The sequence below is a fragment of the Meleagris gallopavo genome, chromosome 20 (assembly GCF_905368555.1).
Source record: "Meleagris gallopavo chromosome 20, MGAL_WU_HG_1.1, whole genome shotgun sequence".
Lineage (NCBI taxonomy): Eukaryota > Metazoa > Chordata > Aves > Galliformes > Phasianidae > Meleagris > Meleagris gallopavo.
The window spans coordinates 3,146,141-3,166,565 of record NC_139423.1 but is presented as its reverse complement, the minus strand read 5'-3'; the positions used below and the strand labels follow the sequence as shown (position 1 = coordinate 3,166,565).

Below are 20,425 nucleotides of genomic sequence, written 5' to 3'. Positions count from 1 at the left end.
TAATATTTATAAATATATAATATATATATATATTTATATATTTATATATTTAGTATTTTTAGTACTGATGGAATATTCAGCAAATTTAGTAAATATTTTGAAATGTTAAGGAGGAGTTTGTAGTAGGATAATAGGTTGCCATGGCATGAAGAGCAGAGTCAGTCTCCCAGCTGGTTCCTGTAGAAGTTCAGAAGTTTTATTGACTGAACTATTCCTTACTGCCTAGGAAAAGAATTACTTCATCAGTGGATACACCCTCTATGGTACTTCTCCTGGATGTAATGTGTTGAAAGAGTCACCTTTTCTCTGAATTGGAAGAAGCTAAAACTTGTTCTCCATCTGAAGTAACAGTGCTGGTGCTAAATAGGTGGAGAAAAAAAGTTGACCTCACTTGCTTCCTGGTTACTGCCTGCTTCACCTTTGCAATGCCACGTGTTCTGAATCTGAGAAGTTGCTCTTATGGCCACAGAAAAATAAGCCTTATAAATTACACATATAATGTGTACACATACACACATATAACGTGTAATTTAATGTAAGGGAGAACTCTGAAAAATTCAGATTTTTCTAGTATAAATCTTGATACATGTACATGCATCTGAGAAGACAAACTTATGCATTGGAGAACTAAGTTTTGAGTATTTTGGCAGAATAGAAACTATTGGCATTTTCTCTGAAGTTATGACCTCAGTACTCTTGAACTCAGTTTTAGCAATTTCACTACCTCTCAGACATGCACTGTGGCACTTTGACTTGTGCTGTGGCAGCACCAAACTGGCACACTTACAGTTACAAAGAGCAGGATTCAGCTAGCAGCTAGAATGGAAATTGTTTAGCTGTGCTTTTCCTTATGTGCAACATATGTTGCACATCTTTCCTTGTATGGCATTTTTTTGGCTACACATCATACTTCTCATGTCTCCTTTTTTCTCTCTAATCAGCGTTTCATTAGGCTTATGGAGAATGCATCTGTTTAATCTTGGAGTTACCAGGTCTTTCAGGTGGTGTCTGGAATAAGCCATAAATATTCTGTCTACCCTTGCTTCAGTCAGATTATAGGCCTTGGTTTTTTGGACAGTTGTGGTATGTTTCCCAAAAAAAGGCCTCTGCAGTAACTGACAGCTTCCCACTGCTTGCAATATATGCTTCTTTAATTATTCAGGCTTAGATCTAAAGATATTTTCTACTATTTTTGCGTGGCTGCAACCTCATGTGGAAGGGAAGAGTGAACTGTAAACAAACAAAAGTGTATCATATCCAGAACCTGTACTTCCACATAGTCTTATTGCTTAAATATCATATGATTGTCTCTTTTGTAAATGAGCGTAGTTCCTTTCAGTTGGCTGTTTTCCATTTGCATTTAATTATGGCTTGTGAAGGCTGTTCTGCCTTCTCCATCCCAAGGCACAGCCATACTGCATAATACCATATTAAATCAGTCATAACCAATCAAAATGCTGAATATCTGACACTATATTGTTTATATTTTAAAAAGGCACATTTTGGGCGATGTCAGAATGATGATTAATTCTCTAATATTAGCTTTTTCAGCAGTGATGTCAGAAGCATCATTCTTCTGTAGGACTCAATATGTTGGGCTTTGCGAGGAACCCAAGTTTTTATTTTAAAAAACCAATCTATTTCTAATTCATTAACAAATAACTCATAAAGCATATGCATATTTGTGAGAAACAAAAGTAACTGAACTTCCATTTATTTTCCTTGCAGTGGATATTATTTTTTGGTGCTTACTCTCTCCACCTATGCTCCATAACACTCTCAGAAGTGTGTTCCCTCACATAATTCAAAAAGGTGTTTATGTTTATCTAAACATTAGAGAGATCATTTTTGTGCACATACACTGCATTCACCAAAGCTATGTGGCTTTGAGTTGGAGGTGTTCAGTTGCTATTGCACAGTTTGTTACGTGCTGCTGTTTGCTTTGCTTATCATTGGCTTAGAAGGGCAGTGAGACATTCTACTGTTTGATATCCTTTATATCTTCAGTACAAGTGATTTAAGTGATATCACTAAAATTAGAAATTAAAATGTATTTTCCAGAACTTGGACAGTAGTGGGAAATAATTTTCAATGTGCTGCATATTCAGAAATACTTTCTATTTTTTAATATTCTCTTCTTTTTTGTCCCCTCTTCCGTGCAATGTCTGTAGGGCACTTTTCCACATGGCATAGACATTTTAACTGCAGCTGATTATTTTGCTGTTGGTAACAGAGTTAACTGTTACCTGTCTATAAGGTAAGTTAATGAAATACTTGTCTGACTGCTTGACCTTACTGAGTATTGTATCTGTTATTATTTTTTAATAAATGGAATTCTGATTGTTCTATTTTCTGCATCAAACTGCTAATTATGCCTAAGACATGGTGAAAATGTGACTGTGATGTTTCTGCAACTTGTCTACATGATCTGTTTATAGAGGGAAAATGAAGGAACCAGGCAAGAGGCAATATTTATTGGCATCACCAAACTATCTGGGCACATAAAGACTAGGGAAGATCAGGGGATTCTGAAGAGTTGCAGCAAAATAATGGCTGTTACAATTGCAGATAAGACTCCAGCATGGGTACAACAACAAACTTATGTCCATTTAGAAAAAAAAAAACAACTTTGCACAAGTCGTTGAATTTGCTGTCTCTGCATAGAACCTTAATTCAAATATGCTTACATTACTCCTAGGTAGTGCACTGAAACTCTAAGCCGCTTTGGAACTCAAACTGCAGTGTGGAGGATGCAAAGAGCGCAGTGGAAAGTGCCAGCAGTGGTGTGGTGTGGTTATAAATCAGTGGCTTGTCGTGGAATGCTGTGTGCTATTCTGGTCAGCTTTCTGCAAATACAGGAAAGCTGAAGTAAGGGGACTTGGGGTGCAAGCTGTGTGCACAGGATGACTGAATGAACCAAAGATTGCACTTCCTCACGAGAAGATGAAAAAGGCTGAGGGCTGGGTCCTACCTTCAGGTGTCTGCCTAAGACAGACAGTCTAGCCCGGCTGTCTGGACTCTCTGTGGGCAGTGCAGAGAGGTGGGTGCATACAGAAGGTGATTCAGGCTATTCTGAGATAGGTAAGATACATGGCCCTGTGGGGCTGTGTGTTGCTCGTAGAAGCCAATAGGTTCAAAAGGTTTGAAGAGACTTGGTGCTTTGGGAATAGAAATAGCAAAGAAGGATGTGGTGCCTTCTGCTTCCTTTTTAGCTTCGTAGCTTCTCATGAACACTTTTTATTTTAAAGATAATTGGCACTGAATGCCTCTCTGCCTCCTTGACTATTTTTTAATTGATTTATCCACCTCCATTTTGTCCTTTTTGTGGATAATCACTCTGGTGTGTGCCCGTCTTCACCTTTTACCTACTGTCTTTCCTTCCATGCTCCACACCCTCCTCCCACACGCTTCCCAGTTCTCCTGCCTGCCGAGTTGGGCTGGGTGCATGCAGGGCTCAGTGTGTGCCAATGGGGCTTCTGCAAGTCTGGCTTTCTATACAAGTAAAAAAAAAAAAAATAGAAAATGTGCAGAATTGGCACACGCTGTTTTTATTTACTCTCTTTTATAACTTTAGTTTGAACGTTCTGTTGGCCCTACCTTCTTCAGAGCATGTTTGTTAACTTTTGTCTCACGTGCTCACTGCTCTGTTGTGATTTGCAGGGTTTCTGTAGGAGTGTGCAGTTCATAGCATGGTTCTTTGAGACCACGTCTAGTGTTGTTAATCAAGCTCTTTGTAAATTATTTATCATCTTATCCATTACATTACTTGCTAACATCTTCCCCGTGTTGCTTTTCGGACAGGATATAATTGCTTGGGTCAATACTTAATTATTTCCTTATTTTTGTCTGAGTTAACATCAAAGCAAAAGCACGTAAGCAAGTATTTGGCTGCACAGAAAACAAGTATCCTTATGATGTGGTAGGAAAAAATGGACCTTTCTGATCAGTATGCCTTTAGGTGGTGGAATTGTTTATGTAGTTGGAAAAAACTAGTTGAGATTCATATTCCACATCTAGAATCTTCAGCTGTCTCTCCCTGACCCATATAAAAACCAATCCTGAGACACTGTGCGTGCCAATATGATGCCACTGTGTGAAAGGAAACCATGCAGCTGTGAAAGTCAGTGCTAGTGAATCTACTTGGAGCTATGAAGGCTTGATAAATCCATGCCAGTTTCTATAGTAGAGTATTTTTTGATAATAAGTGATAGTCTGTATCAGATATGGTTTTTTTAGATATGTGGACTGTGTGTGTGTGTGTGTGTGTGTGTGTGTGTGTTGCTTATATCCTTCAAAATCTATGTATTTTTACTTAAGTTTTCATACCAGTTGTCCTTTGGAGACTTTACCAGATGTTCTTTGGAACCTACAGCTCAAATCTGTTATTCTGTTAATGGGGATGAAGGTAGAGGAAACCTACTCCTATTTTGTATGAACTGGGATTAAAGAGGCTGTGATTTCTGCAGTTCTGGGCTGTGTTAAAGTAGAGTTAAGGAATCGTTTGGTTAACATGAAGATTAACCGCTGGGATAGGTAAGTTCCTAAATAGAAAGGAATGCAAAAATCTTAACAAAATGACAAGAGCAATGAGTCTGGCCACTTCTCTACTGGCAGCAGCTGGTCAGTGAGCTGGCAGGTTGTGTCTGACCTCCTTCCAGAGGTGGTTCTTCTGTGCTGTGTGGCTCAGGTGGTCTGTGCTGTGGATTTAAGGATTACTGTTCTTCTCATGAATTACATAGATATTAGTGCATTAACATGCAACAATATTTAGTTTTTACTTTTCTTTCTAATTACACATCTATTTCTGAAACACTGTTAAAGTTGCAAAGTTAATCACACAAAAAATAGAAAGGTGAAATTAGGGTAATTCATATGTCCTTAATTTTGTCCTTTTGTGCATGCCATCTTGACTCAAACACATTCTACTGATTGTTCAGCTTTCCAAGACTATTGAAATTACATCAGATGTAATGAGAAGACAGTTCACTTCTGTTGACCTTAGCTTTCGATAGCTGATGCTTCTGAAGATTGAAAAGTTAGTTGGCTGTGAAGTCAGATAGTTCCACTGGCTGCCTAGCTAATCCCTCCTGGCATTCCTTCACATCTTTAGGTCTTCGCTTTGCACCTTTAGTATTTCTTGTCATAATTAACTTTTTGCATCTTTGATTTTTAAAGAGAACAAATTGAAAACTGTTACTCAATTTTAAATCATGGTATTTAGGAAGATAAAACACATTTCTATAATTTAATTTTACTGTGTCCTTTGGCTTATGTCTCAGCACACATTTTTCCAATGTAAAATTATTATGGATGTTAATAAACACTTCTGAATTTTCTGAAATGTAGCAATGGGAACTGTGTATTTATTTTTGCTTTTCATTGCTGTCAGGCTTTCTGTTGGTGTAGTGCTTTTAAAGAGAATGTGAAAAACTTTTGCAAAAGTGATTTAAATATTTGACAATGCTGATAAAGCAATTATAATTGCATTATTTCATTTAGCTGCATCACATCTGGGATAAAGCATGATTAAACAATTGTTTTATTGCCTTAAAACTGGAGGATTTTTTTATCTTTGAAGCAGCTTGTATTAAAATATGCACATATTGATTCTGTACTCTATCATATGAACTTTCTTTTTAGTGTGTATATTGCTGGCTTTCCTGAGTATACACAACCAATGATCGATCATTTAGTTAACATGAAGATTAACCACTGGGATAGGTAAGTTCATAAAGTCTAATTATGTTCATATCCAGGAACTGATTTTTCTGCATATGGTGCATGCTACTTAAAGCACGTTTTGTGTGCTATTTGACTGAAGGAAACTGGACAAGTAGTAGTAGATGTCGTCCATACCTCCTAGCATATTGTCATTTAAAGTGTGTTTATGAATTTTGACTTTCTGCCATGACCCCAATCTGCTAATAGATTAATAAAATACATTTATATGGTATATAGTGTATGTGAGGGGTAAACACCATCACCATACAATTATAATAATTAAAGTTGATTTCATGCATGGAAATAGAGCTTAGTCATATTCAATGTTCATGAAGATTAAACATATAACACAAATGAGATTATATCAGTGCTGATAATAGTTTGCATCATGAGAAATAATAATAGTTTACTGCAGTGTCCCTGCCAATGCATAGAATGAGCCCTCAGGTTCTACCATCCAGTATGTTTTTCTTTGTTTCTTTCAGCAGTAAGTTCTATTCATATAGCTAAAAGCTAGCTTTAGGCTGTCTGTTTGGTCTGCTGGGTTGTTTTGTTGACTTTTTTTTTTTTTAAGAAGGGAAGGGTAAGATTAACAGAGAATACCATATTCTTCAATATTTCTGGGGTCTTTTTCTGGTTGTGGGCAGGAATCCCTTCATGAATGGGAATTTTTCTTTATTTTTTTATTCTTTTACATCTTCAGTGTTATTCGAGAACTTTCAACCAAGGCTCTGCATAACCTTACCCCACGGGCTCCTGAGTACATGGCAAATGTGGGTAGGTAATGCATAACATGTTCTGCACAGTGTATCATACCAAGAGTTCTAGCTCCTGCAGCGACAGCAAAAAAACAAACAAACACATTAGAATGACTTAAACAGACACCACGACTTAATAAAAAGTAAGAGTTTTCCTACAACTTAATATGGTATATTGACACTAATAACTACCAGCTTTCAATTTTCAGGCAAAATGGTAGAAAACCTGCCAGATGGTTTTAATTTAGAGACTAGTCTTTTGTAGCCTGACTACACAAGACTGCACCGCTGTGAGATGAAGAAATAGGTGTAGTTTTGTTGCAACAGTTCGGGCCACTAGCCTTCAAATTCCTACCTTTGTTTTGCTGATACATTGATGTCATAACGATGGAGATGGGAGAACAAATCTGTTTCATCTTGTCTGACATCTTCAGAGGAATTCCTTTTGATTGCTCTGTATGGAATCAGAGGTTTCTTAGCATGAATTCAGAATTGCTCGGTGCACTCAAGATTCCAAGGATGTACTTAGCTGCTCTCTGTTACGTGTGAAAGACAGCAACTGAAACCCTTACAGATGTTACCTGGACTCCCTAGAACAGGTTAGGGAAGTGGCAGTGGCAGTGTACGTGGAAGTAAAACTATGGAAGTGGCTACAAACCTCGTTTTCTCTACTGCTTAGCCAATCCAGTGTCTCATAGCAAGCGTATTTTTTAATTGACTCCAAACACGGAGCTAGTTGTAAGTGTGACCTCTGTAGGTATAGTTTAGTATGCTTTTTCAGAATTTACTTTTTAAAACTATTTTTTCAGATAATAATGAGGATTTGTTGGCCAGACTTTCAAGAAATGGTTTTCCCACGTTATTTCTAGGCCAACATATTTGCATTTAGAACTGTAATCTGTCAATATGCTTTGTTTAAATAAAATAATTATTTAATCTCTTTCAGTTTTGCCAAGACTGCTGCCTTTATCAGTGGGCATAGATCTGCACACACGCCACGGGGCAATTCTTGCCTGTGCTGAGATCACCCATGCGTTGTGTAAACTAGCAGAAGAGAATAATAGGTATAAATGCAAGATTATCTTCACTATAAATTTTCCTTCCGTGTCTGATCTATTGGAAGCTTCCTGAGTATAATTATGGAAATCCCATCTTACTGAACATCTCTTCAACTGAATTTTTGTGTGATAATAATCAGTCGTGACGAGCTTTCACATTTTATTTGGTGGTACTACATGCTTAAGTCTAAATTCATCGTTAGGAAAGTGAAATCATTTATTGCCTTACTTGGAGAATTCAGAGATACCAACCATTGATTAACCAACCCTTCCCAGCAGCCCTTCCCTTACAGTATTTTGTCTTCCCGGTGAGGGGCTAGTCTCTCATCTTCAGAGTTAAAGAAAGAGCCTGTTGAGTTGGATTGATTTAAATATTACTGCTGAATGGGAAGGGGTGTTATTTATGTATACACACAAAAACTCATACTGCAATTAAGAGATGAACCCAGAATAATTGGTAGAATTATTTGGAGATGTCTTTGCTTTAGTGTTGTGGTTAAAGAAAAGTAATTTACCTTTTTCTTTCTTTCACATGAATCATTTGTGAAAAATGGTTGAAAGTCATTACTGTAGAACTGGAATTTGGAAGCTGCATTAATGGTAGAGTTTCATAATAGTTTGAATGAAATAGCAATGAGCAGCTGTTTAAGATGAAAGCAGTGGATGATAAAATCCCAAAATGCAGACTTTACTGAAAATACAGTTCTGCAGCAGTCATGGGTGTGTGTATATATATATATATATATATATATATATACACTGAAGAAACCTATATTTATAAAAATGACCTTTTTCAGGTAAATGTTGAGCAATTACTCTGATTAACATTTTGTTTTACTTCTGAGCACACTCTGATGCATTTATACAAAGATATATCTGAAGTTAATGTTTAAGTATTGCGTATTTCTGTTGAGAAAAATAACTGAGCATGACTTGGCAACCAGTCTTAAAAAAAAAAAAATGTGTGTACCTTTGCAGATCTATAACGTGCTACTTCAATGGAAAATCTTTGGAGGGACTTAAGCAAATCCACCAAGAGGTTTGTAGCAAGTGTTAATGTATTTTGTAGTGTGGCATGTTATATTTGTAGAAATATTTGCAATTAAGACAGTTGTTCTCCACCTTCCTCTTCCACTTGCCAAAAGTAAACAATCTTCCACGTATGGATTTGGACACTTACTCCACGTTGTTTGATCATTGTCCTGAATTTCTCTCTTCATCCATAGTTGGCAAATACATTCAATTTTTAGTCAGCACAGTGTATTGCCATTTTTAAAGGGCCAAATGTGAGAAGCAGATGTATTTTAAAAACCATCAGGAGCAGGTAGGATTTGGAATGAAGAAACATAGTGCTTTATAAAAGTGTTAAATGTGGCATAGTACCTGGTACATGGGCATTGTGTGTGAGGAAGAAAAATAAAACATTTATTCCAAAATAACTTCCTAAATATTGTGTTTTTTTTCCTCCCCAGCTTTGCAGTCGACAGTTGTACAGGTAAGAAAATGGACTAAAGCAAAATTAATTTGTGTACTGGAAGGTATCAGTCAAACCAATGAAAACAGTAGCATCAGGGATGGGGGGTGGTTTTGCTTTTGTTACACCTACCATAGACTGCCAGTGTATCACAGTTCATCAGAATGCAAGCACATGCATTCTTTTGGCTTTGTCTGCCTATTACAGAGACCGGTGCTGTTTTTATAATGTATGGGGAGTTTGGAGTGTTTGATTTACAGGCATGTTAGATTAATGGGAAAGTGGTAAGTACTGGTCTCAACACTGTGATAGAGATAGTTAAAGAAAGGAAGGAATGTGGAGCAGTATGCACACAGAGCCATGGCTCCAGCAGTGCGTAATGGATTTCTTTCCTCTTTTTCAGCTGTACCATAGTATTTGTATGGTAGAAATGGCCTGTCACTACAAAGTTAGTATAGCTTTTTCTTTTTAAAAGGAGCTTCTGGCTAAATTCTAGAATCCTGTGTAATGAGCAGGCCAGAAGTATTAAGAAGGTTCTATTTATTGAAGCTTCCAGGAAGTAAAGGGAACTTGCCTACTTAACTGTTAAATAAATGTGAATTAGAACTGGTATGTGACTTCAGGGTTAATTCATAAATTTAAGGAATACAAAACATAATTAATGACTTCTATTCCCTAATGATTTGACATGCAAATGAGTTGTTTCTTTACCTGACAAATTGTTGGAGATTTTAGGCATTTATCTAATTCACTTCTTTACACATGATGTACCTGTAAATAGTAGAGCAGTGGGATCCTAACTAGCTTTTTTTGTGTGTGTGTAATTTTTATTTATACATCAAATCATTTTTATGTAAGTTTTCACATTCTCAAACTTCCTGAAAAAAAGTAAACGTTTACTTTTTTCAAGGCTATATGCACTACTGTGAAACCTCCATTCCAAAGCTAGCTCGTACGAGAGGATGGCTTTAATGCTGGTGCTGCATATTAGTGTCTTTGTGGGTGGCTGTCTTGGCTCCCATAAATTCTTTAATGTTAGGGTGGAGCTTGAGTGTAATTTGTTTTTGTCATAATGTGCACTTCTTGCACTTAATGGTATTTATAAGATGCCTACAGAAATATTTTCATCCTAGATAAGACTTAAAATTCAACTCCAAGCAAAATTGATTCACTGCTGTTTACTCTCATACTTAGGCAGAGACACAGATGTCTGCTATAATCCATATTTTAAAATATCGGCATGCATATTAAAATTGGACAAGAAAAATAAACTAGGTTATAAAAACAGAGCAGCCATTTGAGTATTGCTGGGCAAGCATTTAGTGAAACAAGCCAAACTCGTTTCACGGTGAGTAATTCTTGCACGTAATATTCCAAAGGTTTCCATTTGAGAAATTGCTACTGGGAATTTTCAGTGTAATAATGGCTTAGAGGAATGTTGAAAACCTGTATGCGTTTTATTTGTGTTTCTAGTTTTTAAACTCCTGGAGCAAAAGCTCTGTTCACATGGTGCAATTGATTATGAGATATTTTGCTTTCACTTCTGGCAGCAAAACAGCTGTCTTTTGTTGTATTAAGTGGATGTCAGTGTGTTGATCAAGCTGTTTTCACAAACTAATTTGGCCTGAGAGGGGGGGGGGAAATATCAAGCATAAAAATTCTGTCATTTTTATCAAAACTGTAATTTGCAGATGTTGAGCTGCAAAACAGGCTGTGGTGCTGATTGCCCAACTGTTAGGATTCCATTGAATGCCTAAGTAAAAAAGTCAGTGCTGTAATGGATACCTTCGTTCAGCTGTCCCTCCTACATTGTGCAGCATCTTTTGTAATACCTTTAACTCGATTTGGAATAATGTCCATGAATTATCCTTCAGACAGGACGCAGGCAAAGTTTTAAGTTGCACTGCACAGCCTCTGAATTTTGGGTACATTTGAAGTTATTCAAATTTTTTAATGCTCATTGAAGACAGTCTTGTCCTCTGCTTTATTAACATCTTTGAAAAATGTCAGTATCTTTCTGTTTTTCTGGACTTACCATAGCATGCTGAAAAAGGAGAATACAAGTCCAGGCACATCCAGCAAGCACTTCCTTCCATTAGCTCTGTTTCTGACACATCTGAAGCACTGGTTTGTCTTGAGGAGTTGGTTGCTTTAAACATTTGCATATGCACTTCCAGCTTAGTATTGCACAGTGGGCCTGGTTTTCCATATTAAATGATCACTAATTATAGCAAGTCAGTGAAGCCATGCAAACCGTGCCTCTTAGAGCATTTGTCTGTTTTGTGCTTTATGGGCTGTATTATAGTTATAAAATTAATTTAAAAAAAAAAAAGTTATTGGTTTTAAACATTGCTTTTTTACATAAAAACTTGAGACAAGAGCACATGGCTGCTAGTAGTCAGCCTGCTTTACTCTGTGCTTTTGTTGAACTAGCATGGAACCTTTTCTCATTACACTCTTTTGTAATGCATTTAAGGCCTTTCTGCTTGTTCTCAGTATTGGAGTGTTCTCAATTTTTTTTTAATAATTGAGGTTCTTTAAAAATGTGTCGTCTAAGATAAGATTCTTGACTGTATATCCACCTGCGTCATGTGTAGAACTTTTTTTCCTCTCTTCCAGCCATTTCTGAGGCTGGCAATATAGCTCTTAATACACAGAGTTGTTGTAACAAGATAATTGAGGGATGGAGATGGAAGTGCTGCAGACAGACTGACTGCACTTCTTCCAGGTAGCTGCATTTCACTTGTGTATTTCAGCAAATGGGCTGTTGTTGGGCCTTCAGGGTTCACATCAGAACTGCCTTGTGACAGGAAGCACAGTGTTTATGAGCAACTCCCACACTGGATGATTCAGTTGGTGCAATGTGCTGCATGTGGAGTTTTTCTCTGGTTCATTCTTGTACCATATGCAGAGGCTGGCTGCATGTGTACGTGTCAGCTATGGCAGAGCAGCAAGCTTCATTTATTATACATAGTAAAATAAATGGATGGTCATCTGCAGTATTTCAGCTTTTCCAGAAGAGTAAAGTAGCCTTGCAGGAGCTGGCAAGACCAAGCAAAGGAAAGTTGTTCTCATTGCAAAGACTTCTAAGGCTGCAGCAAATCTTGATGGTTTCAGGGCAGATGTGTTTCTTGGCAGTCATTTATGCAAAAGAGTTTTTTGGACGTATAAACTTAATCAGGAAATAAGTCTGGCCTTGCAACAAAGTTCATCTTAAAAATTCTTCCAAGTTTAAACTATTTTTTGTGTCCAGTAACGTGGTGGTTCAAGGAGTTTATGCCATCCTATGTTCTGAAGGGATTGTTTGAGGTATCGCTGGAAACAGTGCAACTGCTGGATGGTAGTGCTATGCCTTACATGAAACATTGTGGACAAGGCAAGGAAGAGCATATAAAAAAGGGCATCATGTGAGATGTTTACTGCTGTTTTCTGCTCAGTTTTTTTGTTGTTGCAAAATGCTTTGTACTGTATAGTTTCATTCACTTGAAAGAGCTGTAAAGTGATTTTATTTTATTTTATTTTATTTTGTTACCAGTTGAAGTCACTGAGAAAACTTATTCTGTAGAGCTGGGATTTTGTATAGTTTTCTGTTATTAGAATACCGTACACTCAGCGTATGAGTTTACAGTAACATAAAGCAGGTGTTTGTCAGCTTAATATTATTCTCTGCATCTTTAGAGGATGACTACAGCGGCTTTATTAAATGGACAGCTTTTTATTTTTTCATCTGAGCTTAATCCTGCTGCCTCCATGTACCTTTTGTAAAGCCAGTTTGTAAACCCTGTACATGGACGGAGTGGACCTTTAAGATACCTCAGTCCTATGTGGGACAGATTGTTCCCAAATGCTTTGTTACTGCTTGTGTTGGTGTGAAAACTCTACTTGGCTTTCTGGAAATTGAGTACTTGCATTTGAATATTTTGAGATGTTCCAGTAGCTTTAGCTCCAGATTTGGATGTATATGAAAACACAGATACCAGTCATTTGGAACTGTCTCAATTAATGTTTTTATAGTCATAAAGATGAATTCTGAACTCTTCCCAAAAATTGAGTTTTAAATATCATTTTAGAAATCTTCAAAAGCACGTCGAACTTGGACATGAACTGGAAACAGTTCTGATTCATGCTTGTGTAATTTTACAGTATATACTGGCATGCTTAGATCAGCAATCTTAATCCACTGATTCAATAAGGGATTCTGTATTTTGAGTGTTTTCCACAAATAAGTTGTAGTTATTTCCAGAATATTTCTAGGAGAGAAACATTTCTATGGAATTGCACATGGGAAGAAATGTCTGGAGCTAATGGAACCTGGGCACTGCATCAATCGATTTACAGACTGAGTTAATAAATAAACCTTGAAACAGCTACACCTGTGAATGTGATGTAACTTCTAGATGCTTCTTTGAAACAAAAAAGAGAAAATACTGACAGTACAGCAGAATTCTGAATCTCTGAAATAGGTAGATCCGTATCTTTTTAATTTAGTGACATACTGCAGGGGAAGATAAAGTTAATAGGAAGGTGCACATCTTGTTTGACAAAGTAAACACTGACTGAGAAAAGATCTAGAGTTACAATAGAATTCTCAGTTCCTAAAATTGAAATATGTATGTGTTGTGGAAAAGAAAAAAAAAAAAAGATAAATTGTCAGACATATGGTGATGTGTAGGCAAGACACAGCATGAAAATTTGTGTAGAGAACACAGGATGACAGTGCCTTTGCAGATAGATTTGATTGTAGTTTCTGCATTATGTAGAAATCTTAATGTGCAATTCACTGTCACCATTCGTCATGTTCCGCAGGGCCAACAATCCTAAGTGAAGCTCTAAACTCTGAAATTAAATGAACTTGATGTGATGCCAAAGGAAGGGATAGCTGTCAAGTTATTAACATAAGAGTAGCTTTGAGTGGCTTGACTTCCTTGTTGGCAGTCAGAAGAAGTGGAGAAGAGCAGCCTTTGTGACTCAGTTCTTGCTTTGTAGTTGAAACAAAGTCCATATCTGAATCCTTACATCAGCAGACTTTGTTGCACACCAAACAAATTCACAAGATCATTATTTTATACTCATTTGCAGTAAGACAACAGACAAAAGGCAAGGAATGGGTGAGGTACAAAATGAAGGGAAAAGAAACACTGAAGAGGAAGCAACCCTTGCTACATCGTTTTTCTATTTTTGCCACTGTATCAACTCCTTACATCATGTTGTTTTCTAATTGAATTTTTTTACAAGTTGGAGAGCAGACAGCATGGCAGGAAGGTGGGGTAGATAATACAAAGAGCTTATCAGTATGGGGATGTGGATTCTCTTCTTGCTTGCTAGGATGAGCCATAGAGCATTGCGTATAGCTTAATGTATTGATTGTTGAAAGCAAAAGTTTTCCAATTAAAGGAAATGCTGATCCAGGGCACATGAAAATAGTGTTGAGTTGGCGCCTCTCCATCACCTGAAAAACCAGTGAGAATGTTGAGTCACAAACCCAAGTGCATGTAACAGGAGGAACCTACTTGCATGGAATGGAAAAACTCGTTTAAAATGTTTGGGCTTTTGAAGCTCCTGTAAAACGATGAACTGGAGAACAAAGTTCTTAGAGTTGTTAGGGTTGCTATGGTTTGCCTTGTGAGCACAGCTACTAATTTTATTGTGGGAGGTAGGAGGGAAGAAAAAGTTCTTTTTGGAAAACAAAACAAAAAACACAAACAAATAAACAGAAAGCCTTTGTTGTTCCTCCCCCTTGCTGGGAGTTTCTGCCAGAGCGTAGCCGTACAAACAGGTGATTATGGGTTTGGCACACCTCAGGGAGGAAATGTTCCAACAGAAGTGAAGGGAGGCAAGAATAAGGAGCCAAGGGAGGAAATATCCAAAGGAAGGGCAGGGGTCAAAGGTTCAAAAAATGGGAAAATTATGCCACAGAGGGTGACACTGAGCAGAACACCCCAAGCAATGCTCGTGATGCCTTGGGGATATCCAAGGAATCAGCAGATGTTGCTCAGTGGTGTGAGGAGACAGGTCTGCCCTGAGATACGACAGGCTGGGGAATGGAAACAGGCCCTGCAGTTGCACGATGCTTCTCCCTCTGTGCCTCGCTCAGACTTTCTCCTCCTGGGGCCCAGTAGCCAGGTTAATAAGCCAGGATAGGTAGGCCTCAGGTCTGAGCTGGTAAGACCATTCTTATGTGATGTACTCTTCTTCAGGATGGTTTGAAATGTCTTAGGCATTTTGTTTCCCTCCCCTTCTGATAAGTTGGAATTTTTACTGCTTTTTTCATGATGAATGCAAAATCATCTGAGAGGGCTTTAGCAGAGAAAAAGAGAATGAAGGGAAAAGAGTGAGAAACTTTGCCAGGAAAATAAACCAGTTGAAATTTGTGAAAATGGGAACTGGTAAGCATCATTTCCATGTAATGTTCCAGAAATGAAGATTTTGCTAAAACTTTGTATGTAATTGCTTTTCAATTATGGAAGTCAAAAGCTGCATGGCTGAGAAGTTGCCAAAGTTTGTAATGCTTCTGAAGCAAGCAAGAAGAAAAGAAGAATGAACTTGGCAGTCTTCTATTATACACATTGAAAATTAGAAAGATAGGGTTTTGCGTTCTTCAGAAGCAGAAAGCTACATATTCAGGAAGGCTTTGTGTATGTCATGCTGAGGTCACAACAAGACAACAGCTAATTTAAAAAGAAGTATGTTTGCATTGATCAGTTATGAAAGTTGAAGATGTTTTGTGATCTGCTTTCTAAAATGCTGTAGAGATCCTTTTTTCCTCATTGGGCAATGCATTCAAACTGCTTGTGACAGTGCCTCTCCCTTTTGCTTTGCAGGGGGTTAGGTGGAGAGCTAATGAGACCAGCTGGTAAGTACCATAGCAGAGCTATGAAACAGAAAATGTGCAATACATAGTTCTTCTGTTTACTTGTTTGTTTTGCACATGTTATATTGAATGCATAAATAAAATATGCATAGTAATTAAAAATACGGGATTTGAAAGCTAATCAGAAGTCAGATATGGCAGAATATTATTTACCAGCACAACTGGGAGTAACCCCATTTGTGTAAGAGTTGAAGGCAGTTCCTGGGTTTCTGTCACACACTTCACTTGCTGAGCAAAAGTAATTTTATTTGGGTTGAATTTGATTTTCTTGATACACCCCAGTTCCTCTCCGGAAGAGATGTGGTCTGTCCATTAAGACAGATATGATCATGTAACTAACGATTTTTATCATAATACACATGTATGCAAAGGTAAAGAATAAAGACCATATAAACAACAGTTTGTGGAAGGGGTTGTATTACATTAATGGTGAGGAGTTCAATGATAATTATGTACAGAAACAAGGTGAAAAGTAAGGGCATTGCAGGGAGAAGCAGGTAAATTGGGTGGGTAAGGAAATCATGCCAACTTTAGTTTCCTGCTTATTCGTTGAATGAGGGAAGTGCTAGATAGCAGATTCTGACTTGGGATGACTTAAATCACATCTTCAGACTTAGTGGGTAAAGTAAATCGTTACCAATATTGAAAGGCAATTGAATGAATGGATGAGCGGAGGAGCAAGGAGAACTCTGTCTTTGAATGAGTTTACAGATGTGACATGGAAAGAACGTATTTACAACTGCTGGTTTTCATCATCTGTTCTAACTGCTCAGCAGCTGAATATTTCATATATTTGAGAAGTAGAAATGGCAGCATTTTGGCAAGATAGGGCTGCGTAGGTAGAATAAGGGAAGAATTAAATATGTTCCACAAATTGCAAGCATGTCTAATGAAGATGATAATCTCAGCCACAACAGAGCATACAAGAAGCTTAGAGGACTGAGGAAGGACCCTAGGAGACTTGGTTTTAGTTGCATTGTATCAGTGAAGAAGCTGCCATACTGTATTGAATGGTGTTTGAGTGCAGGGAGCCTGATTGTGTGACATTGCCATAGTGAGGACTGAATTGAAGAGTAGGTTTAGAGCCCAGTGAGTTGGTTATAAATTATGATGATGAACTGTGTACAGAGGCTGGAGTAAGACTGAAAGATTAAATTGTGGGAGCAGAGAGAAACAGAAAAGTGACAGTATGCAGCAGCTTGTTCTGTCCTCTCCTGCTCTTCACCAACTCTAAAGCAATCTGATAATGATTCTGTACTGACCTGTGTTGTATTTCATCTGGTCACCAGGAGGTGGAAGGTAATGTATTCCCTGAGTGCTGGGTTTTCATTTGAGCAACGTGATCAGTTGGATCTATAGCAAAATGTTGCAGTGTCTAGTGTGTTAATTTCTATTCATCAAAACAACTTGAAGTCCTAAAAGAATACTATTCCATAAATTTGAAACTTATGTAAGTGTATAAACCAACAAAGATTTGACAACTAACATGCCTTGGACTTTCTGAATTTTCTTAATTTAAAATTAATGCTGATGTAATGTGATGTAGCTGTATATTTAAAGTAGCTGCCAACTGTATTTTTTATTATTTATCTGGTTGCCAAATTTATTTTCTTACAGTCTGCACTTTAATTGAAAAGCTGTCACTATCAAAAATGCCGTTTAAAGGAGATCCAATAATTGGTATGTAGTGTTTTAAATAACCTTTCATTTTCGAGTAAATGCAGCTTCCTTTTCATTAAGCTGTAAAACATCAGTGAGTGGTGTTTTACAAAGAACAGCGAGGATCAGCAAATTTGAATGGGCTAACAAATAAAATATCAGAAAGTTACAGAAATCTGCACAGAGATGTTACAGAAGATCTGTGTTATTTGCTGTCTTTTTCCCTGTATAGTTTTCAGTATTATCAGTCAGCATTTGCTCTGTGTACTTTGTAAAGTGAGCCAGAATACACAACCTTGTTAATTTTGGAAAGGCACAAAGTAACTGCATGTGGATGGCTCCTATACTTTTCTGCTATGAGAGAGAAAATGCTGAAGTTTATAAGGTGAGAAAGGTAATACCATGTATGTTCCTTACTGTTTCAGAGGGCTGGCAGTGGCTAATCAATGACAGTCTAAGAAGTCTTCCTCTTGCTTCATGCACTGCACGACAGCATGTAAAGGTACAGTAGTGATTCCTTCTTCATGTCCATACAGGATTAGAAGCATTTTTGCTTCCCACTAGAGTATTTTCCATAGAATGTGATTACTTCTTGTGTGTCTGTTTCTTAGATTGCTGAGAAAGGGAATTTAAAAACAAAGCAAAACATGAATTCTCCTAAATTGCAAGGAGGCTTCCTGTTTAATGCTTGAGTAGTTATTACAGAGCATGTTCTTGTGTGTGGATTTGAACAAAGTCATTGGCAGTCACTGGCACTGATGATGGACTAACAGTGAGCAGTTCCCTGCTGCTTGAAGCTGCTCAGTTTGCCATCCGAGTACATCAATGTGACATTTTTCTTCTGTTTTGGTGCATGGTTTTGACTTGCTTCATACATAACTGCACTATAATTCCTGTTTTTAGTTAGCCACCCAATGCCAATTTTTTTATGTAAATACAAAGTTTTAGGTCTTAGACTTTTTAAAAAAAAAAACGGACCGTGGATAAAATGCCTGTTTTTGCCACCTTGTTTAATAATAAGAAAATCTACTGCGTTAATATATATATGTTATATGTGCAAGATATGTTGATTTGGGTTGTTTTTAATGGTTTCAGATAAATTTATTTAGAAAAGTGTCTGTGGACAGTATCCCCGGGTCTGATGTACTCAGGGGGGGTTTGTTAACAGGGAGAAAATTGGTCTGAAGCAACGGGAGTTATTTGGGACACAGTACTTAAATTTTCCATTAGTCTGTAGTGAAATCCTTTTCTGTGCTCTCCAACTACACTTATTCTGAATATTAAATCCATTGATGAGTGCTATTTTCATTTTCTTTGTGCTATTTTATGTACATGGCCTTCATGTCTCCAGCTATTTACTTTAATTTTCCTGAGTAATACCACGGAAGTTTGATCTTGTACTCTTAAATGAGATTCTACCAAATTAAAAAGATAATTTTTGTCTGCCCTGCTAGAGATTATAGCTGTCGCAGACACCATTTGAATAGAAAATACTATATTCATTTTGTTCATTTCTTACAATAAGATAAAAAGCCATTGGGAGTAGTTGGTGGCTTATATTTTAAACGTTTCCTCAGACAACAGAGCAGACTGAAATGTATCCAAATCACTGATGAAAGATGAAATTAAATTCTTGGAATATTCCTTTGGTATTTGCAGTTTATTCAAGGAGTTTGTACATCTTTACTGGAACTTCTAAACCTAGCTAGAGAATTAATTATAGGCTGTAGAGAATTTTGACTTGTTTGTTTTAACATTAATTAACATTGAACTGTGTTTAGTAAATGACAATTCTCACTTGATTTCTACGTGTATTTTAGGGAGAAATAATATCCATGGAACACTGAAAAGTTATCTCCTTTTCTGCCAAAATACACTCTTGTGTTAGAATGTGATACCATTAAAAAACAAAACTGTTCTCTTTAGAAAGTGAGGGATCTGCAGCAATTGAGTAATCCATGTTTTTGTGCTGTGTTTCCTTTCTGTAGGAAAGGAAACATTTCTTGTCAGTCTGGAATCTATGTATTGCAGATAAAAAATAATTTAGGGATTTGGTAATATTGTGTCATCCTTCAGATACAACAGGAGAGCTGGAAATGCAGCAGGCATGTTGCTGTTAATGTGTTACATATTAATTTAGCTTACTGGTACTTTTGAAAGAATAAGAGAAGAATCTGCTTTGTTCTTCCATAGGTTTCCTTTTCAGCTGATCTTAAACCAGAGTAGGGAAGAATTAAAAAATAAACTGCAGTAGCTGTAGGTAGTCATTAAATAACAACAACAACAAAAAAACAACCAAACATAAAATTGTCTTTCTCTTCAACCTCTGAACTTGAAGTGCAGTTATATTTACTAAGATCATATTTCATGATATGAAGTTCACAATTTTCCCTTTGTTTCAGGAGTCTGCGGTGTCTGCACTGAGTGCTTTGTGTAATGAATATTACATCAATGAAAATGGAGAAGCTGATCCAGCTTTGCAGGGTAAGGATTTGTATTTACAGAAGAGGTAGAGGATACTGGGCTGTACCTTATGTACACTTTGGAGGAATTGAGTACATTGGGGGTGGGGAGCATCACTGATTTTATACTAATTTTAATAGATTATATACAGTAGGTAATTTAAGAATAACAGAATTTATGTTCTTGTATTCTTAAAGATTACTTTGCAGTTATGTATAGTTTACAAAGCAATGTTTTGTTGTTTTTTTTTTTTTTTTTTTGTTTTGTTTTTTGTTTTTTTTTTGCAATTGCAAACTCATGTATCATTTCTAAATCAGGTAACAAAAGACATCACTGGTGTTTTTATTGTGGTAGTTCCAAGAATGACATAGATACCTGCCACACACTGTGACATGCATTCTCTGCCCTAAAGAAGTTAGAC

General features: G+C 37.0%; 1 protein-coding gene across 2 annotated transcripts in view; it reads left to right on the top strand.

Annotated features, from left to right (window-relative positions):
- Positions 1-20,425, top strand: part of TBCD (tubulin folding cofactor D) — a 108,564-nt gene that overhangs the window by 61,548 nt on the left and 26,591 nt on the right. For both annotated transcript variants that reach the window (XM_003211411.4, XM_085240256.1), the window contains 10 exons: positions 2,172-2,257; positions 5,641-5,721; positions 6,425-6,498; positions 7,426-7,543; positions 8,516-8,576; positions 9,010-9,032; positions 15,833-15,864; positions 17,500-17,562; positions 17,967-18,043; positions 19,944-20,025. In XM_003211411.4, the coding sequence (XP_003211459.3) occupies positions 2,172-2,257; positions 5,641-5,721; positions 6,425-6,498; positions 7,426-7,543; positions 8,516-8,576; positions 9,010-9,032; positions 15,833-15,864; positions 17,500-17,562; positions 17,967-18,043; positions 19,944-20,025 (697 nt within the window). The remainder of the gene's footprint in view (positions 1-2,171; positions 2,258-5,640; positions 5,722-6,424; positions 6,499-7,425; positions 7,544-8,515; positions 8,577-9,009; positions 9,033-15,832; positions 15,865-17,499; positions 17,563-17,966; positions 18,044-19,943; positions 20,026-20,425) is intronic.